Consider the following 27,265-nt stretch of genomic DNA (forward strand, 5'->3'; position numbering starts at 1 on the left):
GTAAGAGTGATGGGTGTTATGCTGAATGTAAGTGTGTGAGAGTGATGGGTGTTATGCTGAATGTAAGTGTGTGAGAGTGATGGGTGTTATGCTGAATGTAAGTGTGTGAGAGTGATGGGTGTTATGCTGAATGTAAGTGTGTGAGAGTGATGGGTGTTATGCTGAATGTTTGTGAATGAGGGTTCCAGATAGCATGGATGTGTAAGTGTTGGGGGATAGCTTGGCATAGGGAGTCCGTAATCACATTCCTTTCATGCCCAGATTCCAGCATGTAGTGGCTGCCTAGGCATGATAGGAGTGTGATTGCTGTTATAAATTATTTTTTGGTCCAACTTCGGTGTTAACACTTTTATTGGACAGAATAATTCAATGACAGTATTAATATATATATATATATATATATTGATATATATAATTGCAAACAGCAATCACACTCATATCATGCTAAGTCAGCCAGCACATGCTAGAACCTGGGCATGATAGGATTGTGATTGTTGTTATATATATGTGTATATATATATATATATATATATGTGTGTGTGTTAATATTATTGTTGATTTTTTTGTCTAATTTTGGTGTTACTTTTAATAAAGTATTTTAAAGTTTGTTTTTTTTTTTTGTTTTTTTCTCTGTTTTGGCCAAGTGAATGCTGAATTTTTAGTTTCAGTCCAGAATTTTCATTTCGGTGCATCCCTACTATATACTTTGCCAGTCACTAAAGTGGTAAGCCTACACCACATCAATGTTTGGCTTAGTATATAGTGATAGGGGTTGTCAGTGTCTGGCTCAATGTATAGGCACACATTGACGGTGGTACCGCATAATCCCTAAGTATATAATGATAACAAATATGCTGTACCCCTGTCAATGTTTGCCTAACCATAGAAACTATGCAGTTTTAAAGTGTGTGTGGGGGGTGCCACATACAGGGTCTGCCACAGGTGCCAAATACTCTAGGTACGCCCCTGCATCATGCGGCTGTCAGACCCAATGGCCATGCCTCAGCTCCTCTTCCCACGTCTTAAAAGGGGTGTAATGAAGAGCTGAGGCATGCGGTGTTTGCACGCCGGCCACTTTAATTTCATTAGGCGCTGGTGGAGTGACTGCCGCACGACGGCCGCTTTCAATGTCGCTCGCAGCCGCTTTGATGGTGCAATGGGCCAGTTGACTAGACTTGCCCCCCAGGCCTTAGGCTGCCAGCCCTCCCCTGCCAAGACCTGATGGTACATGGGGGCGAGTAGTGCTGGAAGGCCGCCAGTGGAAATGTGCGCTCACCGTGTGCAGTGGCGTGCAATACCACACACAGTGACTCCGGCATTTCTGCCAGGGCAATTTCACCTCGGGTTCCATTGCTTTCCCGAACCCTAAGGCCAGAGGATCAGTGTCATCCCTCCCCACCACAAGAGAGACTACACTTGATCTTAGCCAAAATAATGATTCAAATAGTAATGGAACTTCTTTGTACGCATTGCTCAGTTTGTCCATGTAGGGTTGGAAATGGAACGTGAATTTATGAGTCATACCTTTGGGGTGATTTATATGATAGACACAATGCATACAGTTTCACTTGCGGCATGATCCTCTGTATAAGCATTATTACCGGCATTTAAATGTAATCCTGCAGTTTCTTATAAAAAAAATAAAGATAAATGTGCCATTTATCCCATAAATCTCTTTTTAGGCGTTGTGGCCCCATCCTGCATAGATTATTCCCCGTCCTACAACGGACAAAATGTAAAGAATGGCTGAAATTTTCTTAACACCAAAAATAAAAGTCTGATGTAATTTAGCGGTATCTAGTTTGTTGAAGACTCAGAACTGAATCAGATTATGCTATCCGAATTATCGGGTTATGTTGCCATGTCAATTATATGAGGTTTTCTTAAAACCTATAAAACATCCACTAGTAAATGAAGCAAATAATAATAATAATAATAATAAGTGTGATGGGAGTTGTAGTCCATGGGAAACACAGGTTGCGGGTCTCTGGCTTGAGAGTAGTATTTCAGTAATTTTGCAAGAAGAGGTTTCAAACACAACTAAGACTTCTGCCTCTGTATGGGGAGTAATCAGGATACGCCGCTTCCCTGTAAACATGACCTGCAAGCCAAATACCCGCAAGCCACGAATCTCATACTAATGAAAGCTTATGTTTCGATGCAGCGCTTGAAATCAGAGAGCGTAGAGTTAAATAAATGGGGAGGGGGGAATTTCCTATTTTTCACAGTGGGTGCTGCTTTGGTTTTATTTCTGTACAGCGCTGCGGAATATGTTGGCGCTATAGAAAAGAATAATAATAATAATTGATCGCCGGCGGTCTGGATGGTGTAGCATGTACAGGTGCACGGCCTTTGTGATTTATCTCATGAGGAATAAGCCCACCTTCAGTATTCTCCTCCTAAGAAAAGGGAGGGACCACCAGGCAGACCCCTCCATTCTGTGGCTTACCTGGAAAGATATATTCTGGGGAGGGATAATAAGGGATTGTGGGAGGTTGAGGAAGTTGGAGAACAGCAACAAATCAACCTGCAGAGCAGCAGCACAGAGACTGATGCAGACATGGCATGGATGAGGGGGGGATGGTGAGACAGGGAGCAGTAATGCAGCCAGCAGCTGCTGCATGCCGGGGAGACTGAGCAGCAAGCAGCTCTGCAGAGGGGACCAGGGCTGAGCTTTGTGTCTGCAGCTGGCAATGGACTCTCCATCTCTGCAGCGGAGGACATGACAGCAGACACTGCACCCAGGACCGAGGGGATCTGTGGGTGAGAGGCATCCGGCAGCACCGCAAACACACACAGACACACAAACACACAGACACACACACAGACACACACACACACACACACACAGACACACAAACACATACTGTGTGTCAGAGAGAATAACACACAGTACAGGTAGAACACATACACATCAACTGGCAGACTACAATCCACACCTTACCCAGGCTGCACATGTAAAGGGAACCTGCCTTCTATATGTTCACTTACATATATGCATTACTTTATAGACATACACATAGTACATATACACGCAAGGATCACACAGGTTCCTCTGCAAAAGAACACAGTAACATTTCACTGAAAACATTGTATGTGGGGTAATTCTGCACACACAGGGATTACAATATACAAATTCTATGTGCATGAACACATGTTCTGAGATCCATAAACTATAATACATGCCACATACTGTATGCCCTACATAGGATGCACACTGCAATATATGCCACAAACACAGCAGTCAGCTTTCACTAACACACACCAGCCCTCTGCTCTGTCCTGCAGCCAGCTTTCACTAACACACACCAGCCCTCTGCTCTGTCCTGCAGCCAGCTTTCACCAACACACACCAGTACTCTGCTCTGTCCTGCAGCCAGCTTTAACCAACACACACCAGTCCTCTGCTCTGTCCTGCAGCCAGCTTTCACCAACACACACCAGTACTCTGCTCTGTCCTACAGCCAGCTTTCACCAACACACACCAGTCCTCTGCTCTGTCCTGCAGCCAGCTATTTGTTTTGGCTTCTGAGCTACAGGTAAGTGGATGAGAAAAGGTGTGGATGCAAAGGGATTGAAGATTGGGAGGCCAGAGAGTGGAGCCACAACAAAATAGGGGAGGGACGATTTAGGAAGAATGCATTTCTACTTACCTTTACAGGTCATCTCTAGGTGTTTATGTATATATATATGTATGTATTTGTATTTATATATATATATTATAGTGTTATGCCAATACATTTGTTTCTGATGCAGTGTAACATATATTCATACATGCCAACACCATCTTGTACTTGCCTTAACAGGTAATAAGAGTGCTTGCTGTTGCAGGTATATCTGACCCTTATGGTGTTGTGATTTAAGCCTTTACTAGTGCTATATTGCTGCACACACACAAACTATATTGGAGGAAAAATAAGCTGCTAGTCAATTGTTTTTCTTCCCCGATACTTTGTCTGTAAATGGTTGGGACATTTAATATACAGGTGAAAGCTCTACTCTGAAGGAATCCGTATACATGATGTGGTTGTAATGTTGTTCATGTACACATGTCATAATGTGTGTTTTAAAGCCTGTCTATGTGTGTATATGCCATTTTTGGTGCTTACCATGTTGTCTTCGTATGTACATGAATACACGTGTGTGTGGTGTTTGAAATCTTATTTGTAGCTTAACATATACATGTTATGCAAGGTACACGTGTATCCAATGTTGTATTTGTGATTCCTCTTAATTACTTTTATTTATGGGTTTTATATGGGTGTGATGTCGCCCATATATACCAATACATACAAACCAGTCAGTAGTGGTGTTTGGAATGTTGCTTCCTTGTTGTATATATGTGTACGCGTCACGACTAGACAGTATAGTACTGTATGTGCATTCATACCATTAGAGCATTTTCAAGCATATTTACGGAATATGCCTTCCTCCATTTATTCAATCATGTGTACATATCATTTATAGATACAAACTTAACTGTTTACTATTTAATATGTTAGTTAGTATCGGTCCTGTACATTTTCTTTTGGCTAGATCCGGGTTCTTTAAAGTTTTTTCACCCATTCGGGACATTCTCCATGGGCTTACAGGGCAAGGCGAGCCAAGTGGCCCTGTAACATAGTGGCAGTAAAAACACATTTGAAAGACATTAATCCGAGGAATTTGATCCTTATTAGTATTTCATTATTAACAGCAAATACAGTGTTAAATACTATTGTACAGTGCAGTGCTCAGTGAGGGTAAAGTGGGAGCCCTGGTGCAATCAAATACTGGGTGCCAGTCATCATCTGACCAGTTAGTCTTTCTAGTTAGGATTCTTGGTCCAATTAAAAAGTGATTCTGTGTTTTCCATCAGTGCGAGATTGTCTAGGTCACCCCTAGTTATCTGTATCCCCCCATCTATACAGGGGTATTTAGGGCATGAGGAAAGAAGAGAAAGACGAGCAACATTTAACAAAGTACAGGAGGGAGGCTTATTTCAAAGGACGAGAAATGTTAGACCAATAGGTCATAATCTAAAACTAGAGGGCTAGAGGCTTAGATGTAATGTAAGGATTTTTTACTTTATTGAGAGCATGGAAGATAAGTGCAGCAATTTTCCAACAGAAGTGGTAAGGGGTTAATACATTAAGGGAATTTAAACATGCATTGGATAGACATAAAGCTATCCTGAACCTAAGACAAGATCAAAGAAAAATTGGCAGACTAGATGGGCAAAATGGTTCTTATCTGCCGTCCAATTCTATCCCTAAACTCATTACGATCCTAGTCCTCGATAAACTCATTCACTGATTCTGATTTTCCTTAATGAGCAATTACCTAAACCAGTAATTTATCTCTGCTTTTTCCTCTGCCATTATATTACATGATTGCTATTGTTTCCATGCTTTTTCTCGCTGTTATAGTAGGCACTACCTCTCTTCCCTCTCTAAACGTGCAGTAGATGTATAACTAGTGAATATGCTAAATTCCAATAAATTTAAATAATTTGAATATAAAAGTTCATTACTGCTAGCAGAAAATGAAAGACAGGAGGCTAAAACTAGAGACTTAGAGGTTCAGATCTAATGTAAGGAAGTTTTATTTTATTTAGAGGGTTTCAGCTGGAACAGACTCCCAGCAGAAGTGGTTGAGATTAAGATATATATATATATATATATATATATATATATATATATAGTGAATTTAAATGATGAAACCAAGAACCTGTCTACATATGTTATGTCCTGTCTACCCGTTGTACAGCGCTACGGAATTTGATGGCACTATATAAAACAATAAATAATAATATAAAGGTTAAGGTCTTTCTAGCCTGAAAAATAGGCAGACTAGAAGGGCTGTGTGGTTAAGGTGGCACAGGCAGGCTATTTACGGGCAGAAATGACACAGGCAGGCTATTTAGGTGCAGAGGTGGCAAAGGTAGACTGTTTAAAGGTCATATGTGGCACAGACAGGCTGTTTGGGGGCAGGTATGGCACAGGCAGGCTGTTTAGGAGGCATAGAAGGCACAGACAAGCTGCTTGGGTCAAAGATTGCACAGACATGCTTGGTGGAACAGATAGCGCAGACAAGCTGTTTGGGTGCAAAGGTGGCACAGACAAGCTGTTTAGGGGTAAAAGGTGGCACTGTGGGACATGTTGCATGTGAAGTTTGGGTTCCTCAGGCCAACTTTCACACCAGGACCCTCTGGTTTCTAGTTACAGCCTTCTTGCCATTTTGGTGTGGAGTGTGGGCACATGAGCTCGACCACGCAATAGAATATATTGCCCAAATATTCCCAGCTTTTTATTCCCAGTCTAGCCCTGGGTGGAGGCATGAAAGAGGTATAAATAGGACATCTGTGGGCTCATTGTTAAACTCTGCTGCTAAGGATAATGCACATGAAAATACTGCATACAATTTGAAAAAATGGAAAGTGAAGCAGGTCATGCTTCGTTCTTTTACCCGACTACTTACTGTAACAAGCAAGTTTTATGTTCTCATGGAAACTATAGCATGGAAAAATTTAAAGATGTAGCCCATTGCGTATTTTAAAACATTATGAGACTGTAGGAGAATGATGCTCTATAATACCAATTATCGATGAAACCTTTGCAAGGGTAAGAAGGGCTATGGACCTGCTGCTCCAAGGGTCATTTGAATGAGGTTACTTGCACGTTACACATTACTAGCATTCACAGCAGCATGACCTCACAGCAGACTATATTTCAACATACATCATGTATGCTCCTCCATACATTTCTGCCCTCCTACTCGATCCTTACGTTCTTCCCATGGGCTAAGGCTCTCCTCCTCACTTATCACCTCTTCCTTTTCCCCTCTACAAGATTTCACTCGGGCTGCTCCAAACCTCTGGAATCCACCACGACCACCACACTACCTCTCACCCTTTCTCTGTGCCTTATGTTTGTCACCCCATTCCCTCAAGATTGTAAGCTTGCGAGCAGGGCTCTCTCCACCTAATGTATTGCTTTGTCTTAGTCTGTCAATTCTCGTCTCGTCATACCCCTTGAATTTATGTATTGTATTAAGCGCTAGGTAAATCGTTGGCGCTATAAAAATATAAGGTAATAATAGTAATAATAATAGTAATAATAAAAATAATACCATAAAAGCAGATTAATAAACTTTGATTAAACCAAGGGCTATACATTTGATCAATTATCAGTGAACAGCACATACCTTAGACATGGGAGTCCATGTGAGAGTAATCGAAGAGGCATAAAAACTACGGTAAAAACATTGATACAATGCAAAGTGGCACATGTCATATATAAATATATTTTAAGTACACAACATGGCGGCGTCGCATCCACAGCAGAAGTTCCTATAAAAATGCTAATTCAGGTTATGCATATTATTATACAAGAAACTTGATTACTCAGGATTGTGCCTGCCATGAACTTGAGGCATCTTTATGCTTCATCAATTTAATGTCAAAAATGTATCAGTTCCTAGCAGGGCCACTGTTCGCATGATACTATGAGACCGTATTCTAGGCCTCGGGCAAGCCTTTTCTTGGCAATTTCCCATATCAGCTATTATTAGTATCTCGTTGAACATAGAATTTCGATAAACTTTAACTATTTATCTTGTGGACAGAACACTGCTAAAACATAAAACATTTGTGAAAATCATTATTTAGGTTAAAAAGCTGCAAGAATATTTTTTTAAAAGACAGCAAACATGGCAGCTAATTTAATTTCATGATTCACAGTGCGGTTTCACCTATTGATAATTTAGCATTGGCTATATTTAACTAGCATGGAAGAGGATTAACTCCTTTTGTAACTACAGAATATACCCCTCTTTAATCTTCCTTCTGGGCTACAGAGACATCCAACTGTCCTTTCAGCGGATTATCCTCTTGCCATACGTGAGGCAAAAAGTCTTTTTGTCAGAAAATAAGATATGGAGTTTGGGAAGTATGCTAGCTGGAAGGCTTATTCTTCTACAGGGACAGAACTCTGCCTGAGCATTAAGTAAGAGGAATCGGCTTTTGACTCCATAACTTCAAACGGTAAACTTGTGGGACCATTCCATACTCAGATGAGGTCTATCTGTTCGGTGAGGTCATATCTGCCCCACCAGCCTGAGAAGTCCTTCTACATAGCATAGCACCATGGAAGATGTCATGACACTGCAGCTTAGTGGAGAGAGGATCCCATCTAAGCTTTGGGATTGATCATACGGTACTGCTACAAAATCCTGATTTGGCCTCCTCTCTCCCCAACAACTTAAAAATTATTGAATAATATAAATAAATATACCTTCACACTTCACACACTGAACAATAACTGAGCTTTGTAGGTACTTAATAATAGAAGGAGTGGAAAATTGTCAATCTGCGGTCAACGCCAGTAGAATTTTCCTTTTTCGTTTTTTTCTTAGTTGTGTCACGTCTATAGCTGGTGACCTTAATGAGGTCACCTTTGTTGGAAGAATTCAATTTTTTTTCCTGTAGATGACATTCACTTTGGTTTTGATATTTTAGCCAATATGCTGGAAGATTGATTGATGACTCAAGGTGGCATTTCCAATCTTTTCATTGTTTATGAATTGGTTGTTTTATTTGACGGGTAAAATATGTCAGACCCTGTTACTCCTCTGATGACGACCCTAGGAAGGAAACCGTTTTTAATGAAGCCCTAGGTGAGATTCTTCTAGAGGGATCTCTAGAGGGAAAAAAAAGACAAGATTTTATTATCACTCTATATGACTGTAAAAACTACTTTTAATATCTTCTAATATTTTTGGAGTTATGGCAACCTCCTAACTCAATTTTCTCTTAACTTGGCCAGAAGGCAGCTGTGGCCATGGCGCTTTGCTTGGTAAATTATTGACGGGTATTTTACTAACAGATTGCGCTGTTGTAAAGTATATTAAGACACAGTAAGGCTGTTATCAATAGGAACTCTGTCATGAGGTTGTTGGGATGGTATTTGATGGGACTGCAGTACAACCCTCTACTTATTGATATACTAAGTGGGAAATATGAGACCCTACTGCCCTTCTTTCCCCCCAACATTCCATATTTTTTTGCCTTATTGCTTGTTTCTATCATAATTAAAACTTTTATGCAGATATACATGTTGGAAAAAGTAGCAAAGAATAACTTTTGAAGCTAAATGTTTTTGCACCTGGAATCTGATTTGGTTCTTCATACAGACTAGTAGTGTACTATAGGGATGCATGAAGAAAGCACAGACGCGACACGTTCCTCGTACAATTCTATTTTATTGCGGGCTGATCGTTAACAGCAGCAGTCGTATAGCTGTGCATGCGTCTTACGCATGGGCGCCTATCCATAAGTGTTCATAATAAGGGTGCGCTTACTGCGGCACGGCGTCTCTGAACCCCAGCTGCTGGGGATGCTGTATAACCCAACAGAATGCTTCGCTGGTGAGTAAAGCAGACGGCAGACACAAACCGTCAAGTATTTATAGTGTCTGCTCAGGACCGGAATGCCTGGTGATGAGAGAAATACGCGTGCTATTAATATACACATCTAATTGTTTAACACAGTCGAATGTTTGGAGACAGATGTAAGGCATGCGCATGGACAGTCACACAAATCTTTACCAGAGTGTAAAAACAGATGCTTCAACACATTCTGCCAATTCTCGATGTCACTATACGTACACACACAGGTATATATATATATATATATATATATATATATATATATATATATATATATATATATATATATATATATGTATGTGTATATGCCGTATATAAATACACATAGTCATACTTATATATGTATATAAATACATACTACTGTCATTATTCCGAAGAGGGTAACAGTACTGCAGGACAGGAATGTATAATGCTCGTTTTGCCACCTTCTGCCACATATTTTGACTTCCTTTGTGTAAAATATTCTGTTAATTTCAAACCAGATAACTCCAAAACAATTACCGTATTGGCTCGAATATAGGCCGCACTTTTTTCCCCCACTTTAAGTTTTTAAAGTGGGGGTGCGGCCTATATTCGTGCTCTAGCGCCCGACGCCCGGGACATGCAGTCCCGGGCGCCGGGCAGGCAGCGGGGTTAAGATACAGATCCCCCGCAGCGGTGCAGGGGACCTGCATCCTTCTCCCCGATACGCTCAGACAGCCTCCCCTGCCAGTACTTCCCACGGGGGGGGGGGGTGCCGGCACGGGAGGTTATCTAAGCGTTTTACCTCTGCCCACCCCCGACTTACCGGAGCAGACTCCCGGGTGTCTTGCGGGGCCGGCGGGAGACATTTACGCAATACGCACATGCAATTTCCGGTACCGGAAGTTGCATACGCGTATTGCGTAGATGTCCCTCGCCGGCCCCGCAAGACACCCGGGAGTCTGCTCCGGTAAGTCGAGGAGGGGGGGGCAGAGGAGGACAGCGACAGCGGCAGCGTATCGCGGGGAGGGAGGACAGCGGCAGCGTATCGCGGGGAGGGAGGACAGCGGCAGCGGATCTCGGGGAGGGAGGACAGCGGCAGCGGATCTCGGGGAGGGAGGACAGCGGCAGCGTATCGCGGGGAGGGAGGACAGCGGCAGCGTATCTCGGGGAGGGAGGACAGCGGCAGCGTATCTCGGGGAGGGAGGACAGTGGCAGCGTATCTCGGGGAGGGAGGACAGTGGCAGCATATCTCGGGGGGGGGGACAGAGTGGCAGCATGTTTTTTTTGGTGCTTTTTTAAAGAAAAAAAACTTTTTCTTTAAAAAAGCACCAAACTTTTAGGGTGCGGCCTATATACGGGGGCGGCCTATATCCGAGCCAATACGGTACATTGATTGAAAAGCAAAGGTCAATATCTATGGCTAGTTTTAATGATGATTAAAGCTGTGCAAGCGACAATTGCCCTTAAAGACCTCACAGTGACGTATGCTTGGGATCAAGAATCGGACGGCGATTTGCACCACTGACGACCGACTAATGTATTGACCCACAAAGCTCAGTGGATAACATATTCACAGGTTCGATTCAATGAATCCATTTTATTTAATGGAAAGGACAGTTATCACATAGTACAAACAGACATTGGTCATCTCGGGTCCAGCATGTGTTAATTATTGTGACTCTCATCACGTTTGTCTAGCGGGCAGCTGGCCACCATGGAATTCAAGAACAAAAGCTATAGGTCTGCCGATTGGCCAACATTGTTGATTAGATCAACTACTGGCCAGTTACCACCATGGAGACATCAATGACATCATAACATATCAGCATCAGGGGAACATATATTATAGCATTTTGTGTTAAAATAGCAAGTATCTTGTACACGATTAAAAACATGTTTTGCACGTATATAAAATATTGTTAATTCACTTGCCGTTTTGATGTACTGTGACGGCATGTCCACACAACACAGGGATGAGGTTAATTGCCTGCTGTGCATTTCACATGTTTTATTAAAATCTGATTATACAACGATCTTTGGATCTTTCAGTTGGTAGAAATCTCTTCAAGGTCGGCACGCACTAAGAATATTAAACAGCCAATTTAGCTAGTTCTTATTAGTGGTGCTGAAAAGCAGTTCTTACTAGGACCCGGCAGTGAAGATGGTATTAGGGATAATTCAAGAGACCCTTGTTCACCATCAATAATGTAATCTGTTGGAGAAGTCCTATTACTCTTAGTATGCTCAGCCAGCCCTTGGGCCATATTGTCATATTACAGTAGACCAGGAGCAACATTATTTCCGATATTAAAAGTGGTGGTCCAGCTAGAAAAAACATTAATTGCACTCTCTAGTACGTTGTGCAAATAAACCAGATCTTTTATTTTATTCGTTCTTCTGAAGGTTTAATAACATAACACAACACAGAAACCCCAGAAGCGCCTGCTTTGTATCACATGACAATTAAGTGTTCCCAGCAAAAACGTTCAATACGACAAAATTTTACTTGATTAAAGAGTTATTTCTAGGATGAGTTTGGGCCATCAATAGTACTTGGAATAACATATCCGGTGCTGCATTTAGTTCTAAAAGAGTTATCGTCAGTGGGTGGATTCGCACTTTTAAATTGATTACTTGCTGTTAATAAATATAGCTAAGTTGATTCAATAAGATATATATTTTAAGAATCTGTTACCAGGGCATCGTTATTGGAGACGGCCTGCCTTTAACTCTTTGGTATTTGCATATTACTTTGTAAACATCACAATTATTTGTAGTTTGCTAATAATTTTAATTACTGGAACTGATGATATTGGTTCACATTTCCAATGTTCCCTAGTTAGTACTTGGGTGGCTGAAACATCATTAATGTTGTGCAGACTATTTATTTGAGAAATCGTTATGTGGCAGCAGCAACTAATTCTGGCCTATAGGGGTTTACTGGGTTTAGGCCAGGCCCCGAACTAGCTATCTGGCACACCAGACAAATGCAGGATGGGCTGCTGGCTGACAGCACCACACTTACCTGATCTGCCACCCCGGCTGGAGCCTTAAAAGTCCAGCCCTGATTTACGTGTAAGGTTTAGACCTAGGGTTGCATGTCCTGGAGGATGGCAGTCCAGCTGTCGCGCTAAACAGGTGCGCCATTTACTCTGAACATCCCAACTGGTCCATTTATGTTATGGAGGACTCCATAGAATGACTTCATTCATTCATAGGCATTATATCTGCAATAAGGACAACTGTCATGGCTTAATTAATTCATTCATATGACATCATATCTGTAATAAGGACAACTGCCGTGGATTGGGGGGGTTGGGGACGCTGCCCTGGGTCAGGCCTAGGTTTGAGGTAAATAGGTAAATAGGTGTCTGCTTAGCAACAACATAAACATACCTGAAAACCTATATATATATATAGAAGGTAGTAAGAGGAAATATGTGGGAGCCAGGGGTTTAAAACCAGTCCCAGCACCTCAAGACTAAAATATACTCGTACACTTCAGCAACTAATTGTCATGATGCAGGAGCCTCGGGGTGATCTGGAGCCCTTCCCGGAAATGATCATGAACATTTTTGGAGAGTTTTTCATCTCTTCACTTTTTCCTTAATTGAATTTCTAAACATAGTTATAGTAATGGCCATAGGCTTAGTTTTATTTTTTCTTTTTATTGAAAAATTGTTACACTCTTATTGTAGGCTGTAAAGTTTATCAAGGTACAGTTCATTCACGTTTATTGAACTCCATGAATTATCGCAAAGAATGTTGGAACGAAAACAACAAAATTAACAATAACATGAGAATCAACATGAAAACAGTGCATTAGGAATCCTGGGCAATGTAATCTGAACACGTACCCCCTCGATGTGTGGGTGACCTTAATACAGACCAAGCAAGAATGGGTTGCATTTACACATAATTCATAAAAACTGTATACTGTAATAGGAGATGAACCCTTGCACAATGTTCCAGGGGCAAAATAACAGCTGGAGAATAAAGGAGGAAATACGTATAACATATAACAAAATTTCACCATTAAAACAATGTTATGCGACCCTGCTGTAGAAGTGAAGCTGCTCGCATAGCGGGAAACTGCGGGAATAAGGAAAGAATTATGTATATGTGTTAGAATGAGAGTGTAGGTGCCTGTGTTAGCAATAATGCGCAAGTGTGCATGTTAGCAAGAACAAGTATGTGTAAGTGTGTGTGTGTGAGAGGGGGTATGTGTTAATATAAATGTATATTTGTAAGTAGGTGTGTGAGCATGACTGTGTATGTGTAAGTGTGTGTTATCATGAGTCTGTAAGCGTATGTAAAATTCCAACATCTGGTAAAAAGGGAAGAGTAAAACCCAACAGAGTCACTAAAAGTACAAATAGTTCCCACCAGATGACCATGACGTTCTGGCCTCCTATGTCTATGTTGTAATAGTATTTTTCAATGTATTTTCTTTAAACCCAGTGCAGAAGCATAAGGAATTTAAAATAAAGTATTTCTAAAAATAACTGAGTTGTTGAATGAAGTGTTAACACCGCATATAAACAAATGACGGTAATTCATTAACTTTCATTTCATCAAAGTTTTTTTGTGTTATTTACAGTTCCCATTTATATGCAAGACCATAATTTATAAATTAACAAATACATTTTGATGCAGTTAATGGTTTGTCACAGTGAAGACATTTTGTGCTGTATACTACATGTAATATTACACATATGTGGCCTGTTACTAGCATGTGTTATGAGTGTAAATTCGAACCTGACAATGGTGTTGTATGATTCTGGCAGCTGTGAATCACCTTGAGTTCTGCAAATATCATATCAGGGCTGTGTATAAAAAGTGATTCTAATGCAAAGTGTGGTGATAAGATGACATTTCACGCTTTGCACTAGAAGTACTTTTACACATAACCCCATACCATTCGATGTTCCAAGAGTCGATTATTAGGGATTCTGGTGCAAAATGTGAAAAGAGGTCATTCTGGCATCCAATGGAATGGTCCAATGAACTGGAGCATTCTGTTGATTGCTATGGTGATAAGACCACTTTTCACAGTTTGCACCCAAATCACTTTTCGGCAATATTTTCCTTGATGTGATGCAGCAACTGATGCTAGTAATTTCTTTTTTTGGTTGTTTTTAGTATCTTGTGCCATTACTCCATACACTTTGTATAATTGTATCAGCGTCTACTTGTAAGTGTCCATTGGGACATTCTTACGACAATGTATACCCAGAAGCTTATGAGCCTTTTATGTGAAGACACCAGTAATGTTTTCAATGCATCTTTTGTTTTCTGGCTTAATAATTTTGAAGGTAGCGGAGTTGTAGATGAGGCACAGATTCATTCGGAAAACTGTATGACATTATAGTCACCCATATAAGATGCTGGAGGCTGCATTATGCAATCGGGGACACTAAATACCCAGCTGAGAATTCACAGGAGGTGGACTTCGGTATGCTGTTAAAGCATGGGTGAGCATAGTGCCGGGTCCATAAAGCAGGCTTCATTTACAAGATGTAACTTTTATTGCCTATTAAAAGGACCAGGGTATGAGAAAGAGAACATTAAAGAGATTCCACATCCCTCCGCACGTTCTTACTGGCTTCATATACAGCAGGCTTTATGGATCTGTAATGCAAACCAGAAAAAAATGTTTCACTTACCAAGGTTTAAAACTATACAAGAAAATATCAAACATATCCAGAGAACATGTAAATTTAACATTTTACTGAACATTCTATGTGAAATGCTGCCCTGTGGTATGAAGTATGTATAATGGAGACACATTGCACAAAATGTGTGGGGCCAGGATCTATATAAAAAAGAGAACAGCCATATATTTCCGATGTAATAATTGCAGGTAGTAGTAATTCATTTACTTCCATGTATACACAAATATTGTGTTCTACATACATGTTGTTAAATAGTATTTAGATGACCATAGGGTGGCCATGTCATGTCCTGGAATTAAATAAAAGTATTGCAGGCTGCCCTTTGCAATCGTTCTTCCCCAAACAGCCCATCAGTGCCATCTTTGTGCCCAAACTCTTTGTCAGTGACATTTTTGCCTCCCCCTCCAAACATCATTACACTGAATGTGTCGGTGACATCTGGCCCTCAGACCTAAAACAGCATAACTCCCAGCAACAATTGCTTCTCTAAGATCATTCTGATGTATTTTCTCCTTGGCATTGTGAATGCTCCAGACCAACAAACTTCCAACTTAAGATTTTATGGAGATGATCACACTGGTTGATGATTAATTAATCAAGGGCATTTGATTAGCAGCACCTGTCTTGATTCCTATGGAAGCAGTAAGTGTGTGCATAGTTTTTCACACATGGTTTCTTCATTTTGGCTTTATTTTTGTTGAATAATTAATAAAAAAAATAATTAAACAAAGACCTGCTAAGGAACAGATGATTGTTATTTTGTCCTGATATGTAAACCCATAGAATTAAAAAAGGGTGTACCTTTGTGCCTATTTTGAAACTACTAATTTTGTAGATGTTCAAATGCAATCACCCAGACTGAATTTTTTTTTTTTGTTTGGAACGCTGGCCATCTTAAGGCTCGGTTCTAGGGATATGACAGGTAAGCCCTAGATGTTGAGGTTATGTTGGAAGAAGAGTTAAAAATAACCCAAACTTGGTTCACATTCCTCGTGCTCATTACTAGAAAGCGCATCTCAATTCCCTTTTTGAGCTCCCCGCTGTTATTGTCAGATTGTCTTGCTCATTCCCCGATTGCTATTTCTGGTTGCCTGCTGTTTTTTCCCTATACATGTGTATGGTCTGACAAACTTACACAATTATTGTTTTAATTGGTAATGCACCATACACATACAATCTTACCCTTTCCTCAAATTAATTAGTCATTACTGTGATTCAGTTCAACATTCCTATGAAGGTTACAGGATTCTGTCCTCTCACCACACTATTGCATTTGATTATTTATTAAAAATTAAAGGTACATTCCCATCTTTGACTATATGTATACAGAAACACTCCAAAATGTTGTGAAAAGCCAGAAGAGTGGAAGCTGCTATAGCGTCATATAGTGTCTATGTACTTAGAATGTGATGTTATGAAAGTCTCTGTTGGTGTAATTGTCAGGTGTCCCAATACTTTTGTCCATATAGTCCATGTAGTACATATACTGTGTGTATATATATATATATATATATATATATATATATATATATACATATATATACACAGATTGCTGTCCATGTTGCATAGACGCCAGTATATTTTGTAGCATTCTAATACACATTATTTCTTATGGTAAGCTTTACTTATATAGCATTGACAAATTATGCAGTGCTGATTCTAACTTCTAATATTAGACTGTGGTTAACCATTTGCATTCCACAGGCTGAGAAACATAGATGCTTTTGGGCTTTGCTTACACTTAGATGTAAAATATAGTTTGACAAATGGTTGATGATGGATTCAATTTAAAGTTTACATTGCATCGGTGATCCTGACGTGACCTTTTATTTAATTACTATAATACAATAGAAAGTTATTTCGAGATACTGTAAAAGACATTTATTTTTCATCCACATCATCTAGAGGAGCTCATGCAAATAAATTACACAAATAACAATCATATTGGTAAACATTTATTTCAAAATAAATCTATACAGTAAAGGTAGTCGGCTGAAAGAATTCTCGCTTAGGTTATTGATGCATGTACTGATCTGCATGCAGTAGAAAATTAGTTTTATTAACATGAAAATAGGAGTGGTAGAGCAGTTAAAGAAAAAAAAAACTCATCTCATGTTAATTGGGGTAAAATAAGGTTATTTAGGTGCTGTCTAGTGACTTATTACTAACTGCAGAGACGGTAATATTTATACAAGAAACCAGGGAAGTTGCCTTATACCAGTTATAAAGGAAATACATTTATGAGATTTTAGTATTTTCTCTGGGTGGGATTGCATTAAGGCATTGGCAAGGCAATGTAATAATTTAAATTAATGAATTCACTTTGTCCTGGGCCCCACACCTCTAGGGGTAACAGACCATTAATGGATCACGTCCTGGTCTCCATAATCTTAGGTCATGGACCTTTGTTTACATTGTATCTGCGGTCAGCGGATACATTAGAGTCCTCTGCCTTCAAATAAGCCATTTTACATATTGCTTGCGAAAAAAATATTTCTATGTGTATTTTCACTATTAAGATCTCCCGTGTTATACCTTCAATTTTTTTTATACAAAATCCAAAAATAGTTACCGGCACTCCAGGGACTTCTTTAAATAACTACTCGAGAAACTCCAGTTTTCCAAACAACGTTTCAGTCTATTTATTGTAGACTTTAAATTTTTTTATGATATAAGCTCTTCCTTTCCATCATCAGATCCCTGCCCTCCATTTGCTTCTTGGAAATGCTGCAGGTTTTTTTTTTTAACAGTCCCTGAGAGTGAGTTCTCTGATTAGTCTTCCTCGTCGTGTTCGTGATTAATTACTGCATCCCTGCCCCTGTGGACGCTCCTAAATCACAGCATGCAATGAGCCCAGCAGAACAATCAACTGCATAGACCGCTTCCGAGGCATAAATTGGCAATTTCAATTTTGCCAAATAACTAATCTTGTAATTATGAAGAATGCTGTAAGAGGAACAACAAATGTAAGCAAACATGTCAGGGACGTGTGAACTGTCTCCTTCCCGCTAATGTTTGGCTGCATATTCCATCAACCATTGCCGGCTGGTTAGAGTTGCATACCCCCAGCTGATGTTGCATTTCAACCTTTGGCTCATGAAAACGGCTTTATCTGACATGTGTGATGATGTCCTAGAGATTTATCACAGGCATTAAAATTCAATAAATCTCTCTGTATAAATGGTATGTATCCTATTTGTATTTTTGTCATATGCCTTTGACATAAGGAGTGTCTTACAGAGGGTTTTATAGACATGTATCTGAACCAAGAAGCAGAGCACATGTGGTTTCAAATATTTGTCTTGGTTCTTCTCTTTGACCCATCTACATGTCTAAAGCGGATGCCAGGGGACAATTTCTCTATGGGCCACTTTGCTTTGAGAATTTCCTCTCGGGTAATTAGGAAAATGGACTTTGGTAGACCTGTTCAAATGGGAAAAAAAGTATTTTGACAAATTTTTCAGTTTGTTTTTGGCCAATTTTTTTTCGGTTAACGAATCAGCTTCCCTGCCCATTCGTGACATTTTTTATTTGTAAACAAAATTCATTGCATGGTGCCCATATTCACTCTTACTCTAACTCTTTCACACTCTCATTCTCTCTAAATGTTTCCCTATCTTCTCTGCCGACCACTTCGTCATCTTCAATCTGTTATCTTCTATCTTCGACCACATCTCCGCGGGCTTAAACCGCCGGGAACTTCATCCATAATGGCAGGGCTTGTGGTGACGTCCTCTTCCCAATCCTCAAATCAGGGGGACAATATCACTGCAAGGGCCGTCATTTTGCCCACACAAAGATAGAAGAGTGAAGAAGGCAGATTGAAGATAGAAAAAAAGAAGAGAAGATGCGGAAGCAGAAATGGTCAGCAGAGAAGGCAAGGAAACATTTAGAGAGCATGAGAGAGATTGTTTTTGTGGCTTCGTACGAATCACTGTATGTACCAAAACTCAGTAAATTTGACTAGTCTAGTCTTAAGTCAATTCTGATACCTTTTATTAGGCAAACATAGAGGAAGATGTATAGCTACTTAAGTTCAGGACCTCAGAGGCCTCTCCTTCAGATGGAAGAATACAGTTATGTGATTTAAGATGTGAATTGTGGAGTTACAACCCACTATGTTTTACTTTAATATATGCTAGAGTAATACGGCTAGTGACAGAGGTAAAAACAGCAGTCTATCAGAAATGGGCATACCTGGGAACATTTTAGGTTAAGCTCTGCTTCCCCTGGTCTTTGGGTTAGTTTCTCCTCTCTCTGGTCAGGGGGCGCTGTACGGGCCATACCCCAACATGTGTCTAGCCCCACCCCCACGTGAAGCCACTTCCCCAGAAGAGGGAATCAAGTAAAAAAATAACTTGAAACAGCATGTCTATGCCATATTTTCCCCCAAACAGCTTATCATTAAAGCGGCTTGTCTGTGCTATCTTCTCCACCAAACAGCTGCGGGTGAGGTACAGGGGTGCGAGAGGTAGAGAGTATGCATGTTAGAATGAGAATGGCATATCAGTATGACCTCCCATATTTTTCTCTCCCACTTCCTCCGGGTGCAGAATTATCCTATCAGTATCAAAAGCTTCACATCCTGTGTGCTGTGTCCAGGTTGACAAAAATGTTCTGCACAGAAGCATCCTCTTGTACTGAGATGGAAATTCCTAGTTGATGCTTTAAGTCTGTGTATATGCATCTGAATACATCCATGTGTCTCTCAGAGTCAATAGTATTCATTGTGAACACGTACATTATGTTTTCTTTCGAAAAATCAGAGAAAAAACAAAGTTTTTGGGAGGGAGAGAGGGAAGTATGGAAGGGAGTGAGAAAAAGAGGAAGCAGGAGAACGGGGAGATAAATTGACGGAAGAGAGGGGGTAGAGGGAGAGAAAGGGGAAAAGAGAATTTTAGCCATGTCATTTTAATGATGGCACATACACTAGTGCGTACACAATTTGCATTATTATTCACGTGTTCTTTATGTGGTCTTGTGATTGGTAGCTAGGTTTAGTGCAAGAAACAAACAACGGTGAAGAAAGACCTTGGTGTGCCTCACAGAGGCTGTGTATGTTGGTTGTCCTTAAATGCAGGTCATTGTATGGCTCTGTATGGAGGCTACAAGGGCCACTTAAGCTAGCTTGTGACATATCAATCCATAGCCCACACATCACACTCATTCTTTAAAACAAATTGTAGATGTTGATGGTAGGGTATATAAAAAAACTTGTTCTAATTTTGTGCCTGTTGAACCATTTTTAGGAACCTTGGCCAACATGAGTGAAACTCAGGACTGCTCTTTCCTTCTTGTGAAGATCCTGGAAGATTTAGACTCTAAACAAAATTCAGTATCTTATCAAGATCTTTGCAAGTCCTTGTGTTCTCGCTATGATCTACCTGAACTAGCGAAGTTGCGTAGCCTCTTGTATTACACAGCATGCCAGGATCCAAGCTTCCCATCAGGACTCTTCCGAGACAAGATGAGGAACGCAGCGGACAACCAACAGTCAAAAAAGATCATAGCAGCTGCAGATATAGTCACCATATTTAACCTGATACAGATGAATGATGGTGTTGCTAAAGAAAAGCTTCCCATGCAACAGCAGACAAAGCAGAAAGAGGCAGTAGAGTCAGACAATGATGTTTACAGTGGGACAGACATTGCTCCTCACAAAGAAACACAGAAGAGAGATACTGGTCGTACCTATTCGATAACTAGGTCCTCCAGCTGTCACAAGGATGAATGTGAAGGGCGCCACACCTTCCTCCCAGAGCCAAACTTTCTCCTTGGAGTCAAACAAGAGGGAAATGGTCGTGCAGGTTCCTTGGACAGGTTGCAAGCTATGGACTCTTACCCCATGGTAACGCCTCAGTCTTGTGAAATGCAAAGTACCTATTTTCCCAGCCAGCCAATGTCTGAGACAGAATCACTGCCACCCACACCAAGTGAGGAGCCATTCCGACTCTCTTCTTCCACAGGGCAGAGGCGGGATGTTTTCAAGGAAGATTTCCATAGCATGATGAGAATGTCCCCAGATGTGACATTGAAAAAACATGATGAAAAGGTCAGCCCTAAAACAGTTTTCTTTAATCATAGTTTTGAGATGCCCTATAGCTCTCATTATCTGAACACTTCTTACTCCTCTTCTGATGACTTCCGGAGGGCGAAACATGAGAGCCTAGATGACCTTCAGGCTTCTACTTACTTTGGCCCAACCACAAAGATAGGATGTCAAGATCATAAAAAGTTCTCAAGCAAACAAAAGCAGAATTTGACCAAGCCAGTGAAAAGCTGGAGCTTGAATACGGAAGAGGTGCCTGATTTTGAACGTTCCTTTTTTAACAGAAAAGAAGACAACCTGTGCTACACTAGCAAAGGTTTGGTCCAGACTACAAATTTTGTGTCTGTGCCTGAAAGGCACCATTCTTACCTACCTGACTTGGCATTAAAGTCTAATGGAAAAAAGTTCTGTGAGCCTCAGGATGTTGAAAAGCAGGAGGCACTGAAGAGATTTAGGGACAAGAATACTAAAATTCCATCATGCCAATACAGCATTGACAAGACAGAAAGTGTTGGTACACAAACTGAACAAAACGAGACGAAAAAAGCAAAGGAGTCAAATGTCCCTTCGAGTTGCAGCCGCTATGTAGAAGGGAGGGCCCGTAATCAATCTGAGGCAGACTCTGAAATCATTAGTGATGACATAAGTGACATATTCCGCTTCTTAGATGATATGAGTCTTTGTGGCTCCTCTGGAATCCCTCAATCATCTTGCTATAACAGCAGTGGTTCTTTAGTTCAAACACCACGGGCAGACCTTGAAAGCTCTCCAGAGCATGCGGCAAACCGAACAAATAGCAAACCAACAAAGGGACCCCGGACAGACACCGGAGATGAAGAGGAGCTAAAGAGCAGCGTCAGAAAATTAGTTAGGAGAATAGGAGAAATTGAGAAGAAACTGGAGTCCTTATCTGGTGTGCGTGATGAAGTGTCTCAAGTGCTGGCCAAACTGAATAAGCTAGACGAGAGAATCCAGCAGCCTGTTGAAAAGAGCAAGCTGGAAGTTGAAGGCCAGTCTCACAGCAACGATTCTGTTTCCAACTCAAGGGTATCTCCAAACCCATTTCCAGATGAAAACACATCCCGCAATGGGAATGGGGAAAGTAAGCCTGAGTGCTGCTGTTCTGATGTCAATAATAGTACCAGTGAAAGCCTTCGCGTCAAAGCCCTGAAGAAAAATCTCTTTACGCAGCGCTCTGTCCGATCGTTGACTGATGATATTTCAATTAACGACCCTAAAATAGCAAACTCACCACATGATTGTAGGCCATGGGGATATTCTAAACAAACTAGTATATCTGAAGAAGAGAAAAAAGATCAAGGAGGATCTAACAGCAGAGATTGGCATCGCAAGTCTAAAGAGGTAATTAAATTAGCATGCGAAAAACACATTGTATACTTGCAAATATATTTTTATGATGAAGGTGGACAATATAAACAAATTGAGGGGGTCAAAGTCAAGTAATTGTCTAAGGATATACGTAGAGATGATGACATTTCAATTAATTGCCAGTCTGTTGACATTTTGATGCAATTTATGATAGGCTACATCATTAAGCTACATGCACCCATTATGCTTTTGTGATAACTTTAGAATTTGACTATTTCTTTAAAATGTTTGTGAAATGTAACCTTTTATTACACTAGCAAATAAAAACAATTAAAACACCAAAAATATATGATAACCTTACAATAGTTGCAACCAGAAAAACATTCATTTATTGCAGTTTTGCAATTACATTTCACAAATGACAAATCAAATATATTTCACAAACACTACAAATTGCGGGAAAACTAATATTTAATAATCCGGCTTTTCGTTGTCTTTATCTTAAAAAGAAAATGTTACCATGCCTAGAGTGATCACAAGGAAAAATATCGAATGTGTGAAAACGTGACTAAAGATAGCAACAGTGTGTAAAAACTGGTGATGTAAGTGTGTGTATAGAGAGGAATAGCATTACATTGAATCTAAATGAATCTTATTAATCTGAAGCAAAACGTGGTTTATAATAGTCATTGAGGTAGCTCTGCAGAGGTGACCCAAACCAACTGAAAACAGCTTTCCTTGTGTATTAAAATAGCTCTTGAGTAATGAAATCGTTACTTAGGGCTCCAATCGCTAAAAGGAGTGTTATTAGGAGAGTTGTGTTTCAGCTCCTTCACTTTACTATGGATTATGAAGGTCCAACCCCAGTGAGTTTCTGCTGCAGGTATAATGTATAGTTAACCCAGTGAGATTTCTTCATCCATTGAATTGTACATTATACAGGGCCAGCTTAGCCTTCTTTCTGGAGAATCCATCCAGAAATGGCCCTCAATAGAGAAACCAAGGAGCTGAAACACAGGTATCCTCCCCTATTAATTTTCCCTTTGGAGAATGAACCCCTGAGTGAAACATTCTATAAAGCGGTGATTTTAGAAAACTTACTGCCCAATTTTGAACTGTCGCAAATGGTTGCACTGGTGTAGGTTCCCAACCTGTTTGATGAAGAGGTCTCATGTACAATAAGTTCTGATGCATACTCAAAAGGACATGTGACTTTGTAGCTGAGTTGCGGAGAAAATGCTAAAGGGGTTTATTCAATAAAACAAGAGTTGTCAAGAGCGTTTGCAACATAGTTGTACTTTTAACTTTCTCGCTTCACGATTCATTATGAAGGGCTACCACTGGCAGGTTTGCCCGGCAAGAAAGACTGAGCTGGGCCCTGCATAATGTAAAGTTCATTGTATAAGGAGACTTTGAAGAAATGTCTCCGATTCACTATACATTAGGGTAAGCCAACCTTTTCCTGCTGCCGAAGCTCACTGGTGTTGGCTCCTCATAATTTATAGAAAATTCAGCAGGTAAAACACAGCTCTCCTGAAAACTTGTTTGTCAACTATCTCTTTCACGAATAAACCCCAAAGTCCTTCTTGCGCCAGTCCTTGTCAATTTGACCCAAAATTGAAAAAGTAAGTGAATCTGGAAATCAGCACAGATTCTACAGTCAAACTCATTTACACTGAAAAGTAAGACATAACAGTAAGAAAAACAGCAACACAAAATAGTCAGCCCGAGTATATTGATTTAAAATCAACAATTAACGCCCACAAGATCTCTTTCAAATACAATCCTTTAAAATGTGCCTCAATATATAACCAGGGGTCCGAGTGCTACTACCTAACTGCTCAAACAATGGAAAAGGGAGATGTGAAATAATCGCCTTGATAGCGAAGGACCTTACATGTACCTTTCTCGTTGTAACATTTTCCATATTATGATAATATATCAAAATAACTGTTTTTCTACTTGCGCTATAATGTAGGTTGAACGCCACCATGATATTCCTCACGTGCACAGAAAATCCCACAAGGATTCGTACATGGTGGAGCAAGTTTTCAGCCCACATCCATACCCAGCGTCCCTTAAATCCCACATGAAGAGTAACCCCATTTACACAGACATGCGGCTGACAGAAATGGCAGAGTTAAAGAGGACCCAGCCTTCATGGACTATAGAAGAATATGCACACAACTCGGGGGAGAAGGGAAGGCTGAACGCTCTGGACCTGCAGGTACGTGGTCATTGGAACACAGGTACACTAAATACACAAACACTACATGCTTACGTATAAACGCAAAGAAATGCAATACAACCGTGTGTCTATTGTTTAGGAAGCTCCAGAGATACATGAGCCTGTCACATGCTTTCCACTTTAAAGAACAATAATTGGCCAATTTGCAGCGCGTGTATCCCTATCACTCTCCCTAATACACAATTATTCTACGCACCAGTTATCTTGACACACAGGCTGTGTAAACAGATCAGTCACTGCCCACACTGACACCCATCTTCACAACATACCAGATCTTCAACATTTTATTTACACTGAGCTGTCATTTTCCCCATAGTTTTAGTTATGTTATCATGATCGTTCATTTATATAGCGCAAAAAAGATTCCACAGCTCTGTTTCACTGGTTATAGAGACAATAACAAATGTTAGCACATAGATACACAAGGGGTTAAATAGTATGTAACGGTCAGGGCAGAATCGGCTGGAGCAGGTAGATCATTCTATAAGACAATTTGAGGAACGGAGAAAAGACCATAGTGAAAAGTTTCGTCAAGGCAGACAGCTGTTGGTGTAGACATCATTGTCGGGTTATTTACAGCAGGGGGATCGTTTAAGTGTGGGCATCGATGAGGATGTAGAGAAGATGAGGAGTTCGGTATCACCATGCAAATAGTATTTTGAATCTGTAAGCAAAGAGAATAGAGAGAGAAAAAAACAATAAAGATCTAAGAACTGAACCTCGGGGAGTGCCAACAGACAGAGGGTGACGTTTAGAGGTCAGAATATGAAGTACAGAGAACCGTGTCACAGATACTGAAGCAGAGATCTCCTGCTGGCTGTGGGGGTGCTGATTTCTTGTGGCGCGAGAGGTCTTGTTGGGGGGGTTTCTGATCTTGCAGCACAACAGGTGAGGATCTGAGAGAGGGAATAATATACTGGAGACAGTGAACATGCTTGCGAGGAGGAGAGTCAATCAACTGTACAAGGAGAAGGTCAGGAACTTTAGATATAGTAGAGGAAAGAGGATTAATGGGTATTTTTAAATCAGGCGTATGGTTGGAATGTCAGAGGAATGGAACTGAGGAAAGCTTTGACCGTTGATCGTAAAGGATGCTAAATGGCACGTGTTAAACAAAAGGATAGAATAACATACAAGGCTGAAAGGCACCCTCTCTGATATCTGGCAGTGTGTATTACAATGGAGTCTTCTGTAGTAGGGGGCTTCTATAGATACAACGGGGTCTATCTGCTCAAAGGAGAAACGACAGGAGTGTTTTATTTCAGCTCCTTGGCTTAACCATACATTCTGAGCACCCAACTCCAGTGTGATCCTACCACAGGGAGATCTTTGCTAGCCCTGTACAATGGATAGTTACATCAGTGAAAGTTCTTCAAAGTCTCCTGACCTAGTGGCTGCTGTTGGCAACCTTACATTACTTAGTAATACATACGTTCAGATATCAGAGAGGATGTGAATGTTACTCAGTCTACTTTAGGATGAAGATATTTCCTGCTTTACCAGAAACGCACATGGATCAGTCTGAATTAATACTATTCTTTCTATAGATTTATATAGCGCCATCATATTTGGCAGTGCTGTACAATGCACATTCACCCACAAGTTCTTAATACATTACAGATCGTAATTAAAAACACATTGGTAAAACAGAAGTAAAGAGTGAATATAAAGCAGTTTAAGCTATCGCAGGAAGAGCCAAAGTATATGTCAGCTAAACCGGTAACACTGAGTAACGGTTTCACAACAGCTCCGAGTTTCGATGATCAAACAATCAGAATGCAGTGTTTTACAGGTGTTGTATATCTGATTGCAGACAGGTGGGGTAGGAACCAACTGGCCAGGTAGAGTCCAGAAGTATACAAAGAAAATGGAGCTATCCAGCAACTGATTGAACTCGCTGGTAATCTTATACTGCTGTGGTACTATGCCTCTCATTTACAGACTCAAGAGTCCCTGAACCCCAATAATTTAGAGTTCTGGATGGAAGACATTTACACTCCTGGCTACGACTCTCTACTGAAGAGGAAGGAGGCAGAGTTTCGTCGAGCCAAGGTCTGTAAGATGGCAGCTCTCATCACCGCAGCGGCCTGTACCGTTATTCTGGTGATTGTTGTTCCCATCTGCACAATGAAGTCCTAATCTCTGTAAATGTACAGAAACTGTTTAAGCCACAGTCTTTGTGGGCTTTGCTTATGGCGAATAGACACGAATCGCGATAACAACGCTTACCGTCGACACACAAGTCATTGTAAACAATCGAAAGAAGCAAGAACTGCAATCCAGCGCAATGGGCAATGCACTGTTGAAACCATGCAAGACTTGATGGGTTCGCATGTACATGGAAAGCAAATAGGTCCCACATGCCAAATATCAGCCATTTTTAAAGGTTTTTGATGGCTTCTCAGATTGTGATTGTTAATATAAACCTTTCTTGATGGTTTTGTGTAATAATATTTGGATGCTAAAACCCATAGATGGGTAGGTTGAGACATTATTAAAGATGTGCCAGATTCAGCGGATTAGCAAAGAGCAAAACTGATGCAGAGGAGATCGCTCAGCTAGGCCAGAAAGGTT

At 40.5% G+C, this 27,265-nt stretch overlaps 1 protein-coding gene across 2 annotated transcripts; it reads left to right on the forward strand.

Moving 5' to 3' along the window:
* The first annotated feature begins 2,896 nt into the window (after nucleotides 1–2,896).
* Nucleotides 2,897–27,265, forward strand: MINAR1 (membrane integral NOTCH2 associated receptor 1). Of its 2 annotated transcripts, none has more exons than XM_053463498.1 (4): nucleotides 2,897–3,539; nucleotides 20,315–22,476; nucleotides 24,422–24,670; nucleotides 26,633–27,265. In XM_053463498.1, exons 2-4 carry the CDS (start codon nucleotides 20,329–20,331, stop codon nucleotides 26,828–26,830), a joined length of 2,595 nt encoding a protein of 864 aa, XP_053319473.1. In that variant the 5' UTR covers nucleotides 2,897–3,539; nucleotides 20,315–20,328; the 3' UTR covers nucleotides 26,831–27,265. The 2 variants fall into 2 exon arrangements, with proteins under 2 accessions (XP_053319473.1, XP_053319474.1); XM_053463499.1 differs by having other exon boundaries at nucleotides 26,505–26,772.

This window comes from Spea bombifrons, chromosome 4 (genome assembly GCF_027358695.1).
Source record: "Spea bombifrons isolate aSpeBom1 chromosome 4, aSpeBom1.2.pri, whole genome shotgun sequence".
In the NCBI taxonomy this organism is placed as follows: Eukaryota; Metazoa; Chordata; class Amphibia; order Anura; family Pelobatidae; genus Spea; species Spea bombifrons.

Excerpts from the sequence above, each read along its gene's own strand:
- MINAR1 (XM_053463498.1), top strand. The coding sequence starts at position 20,329 with ATGAGTGAAACTCAGGACTGCTCTTTCCTTCTTGTGAAGATCCTGGAA. Across the intron at positions 22,477-24,421 it reads GGCATCGCAAGTCTAAAGAG|GTTGAACGCCACCATGATAT; the intron begins GTAATTAAATTA and ends GCTATAATGTAG. Across the intron at positions 24,671-26,632 it reads TGAACGCTCTGGACCTGCAG|ACTCAAGAGTCCCTGAACCC; the intron begins GTACGTGGTCAT and ends TCTCATTTACAG.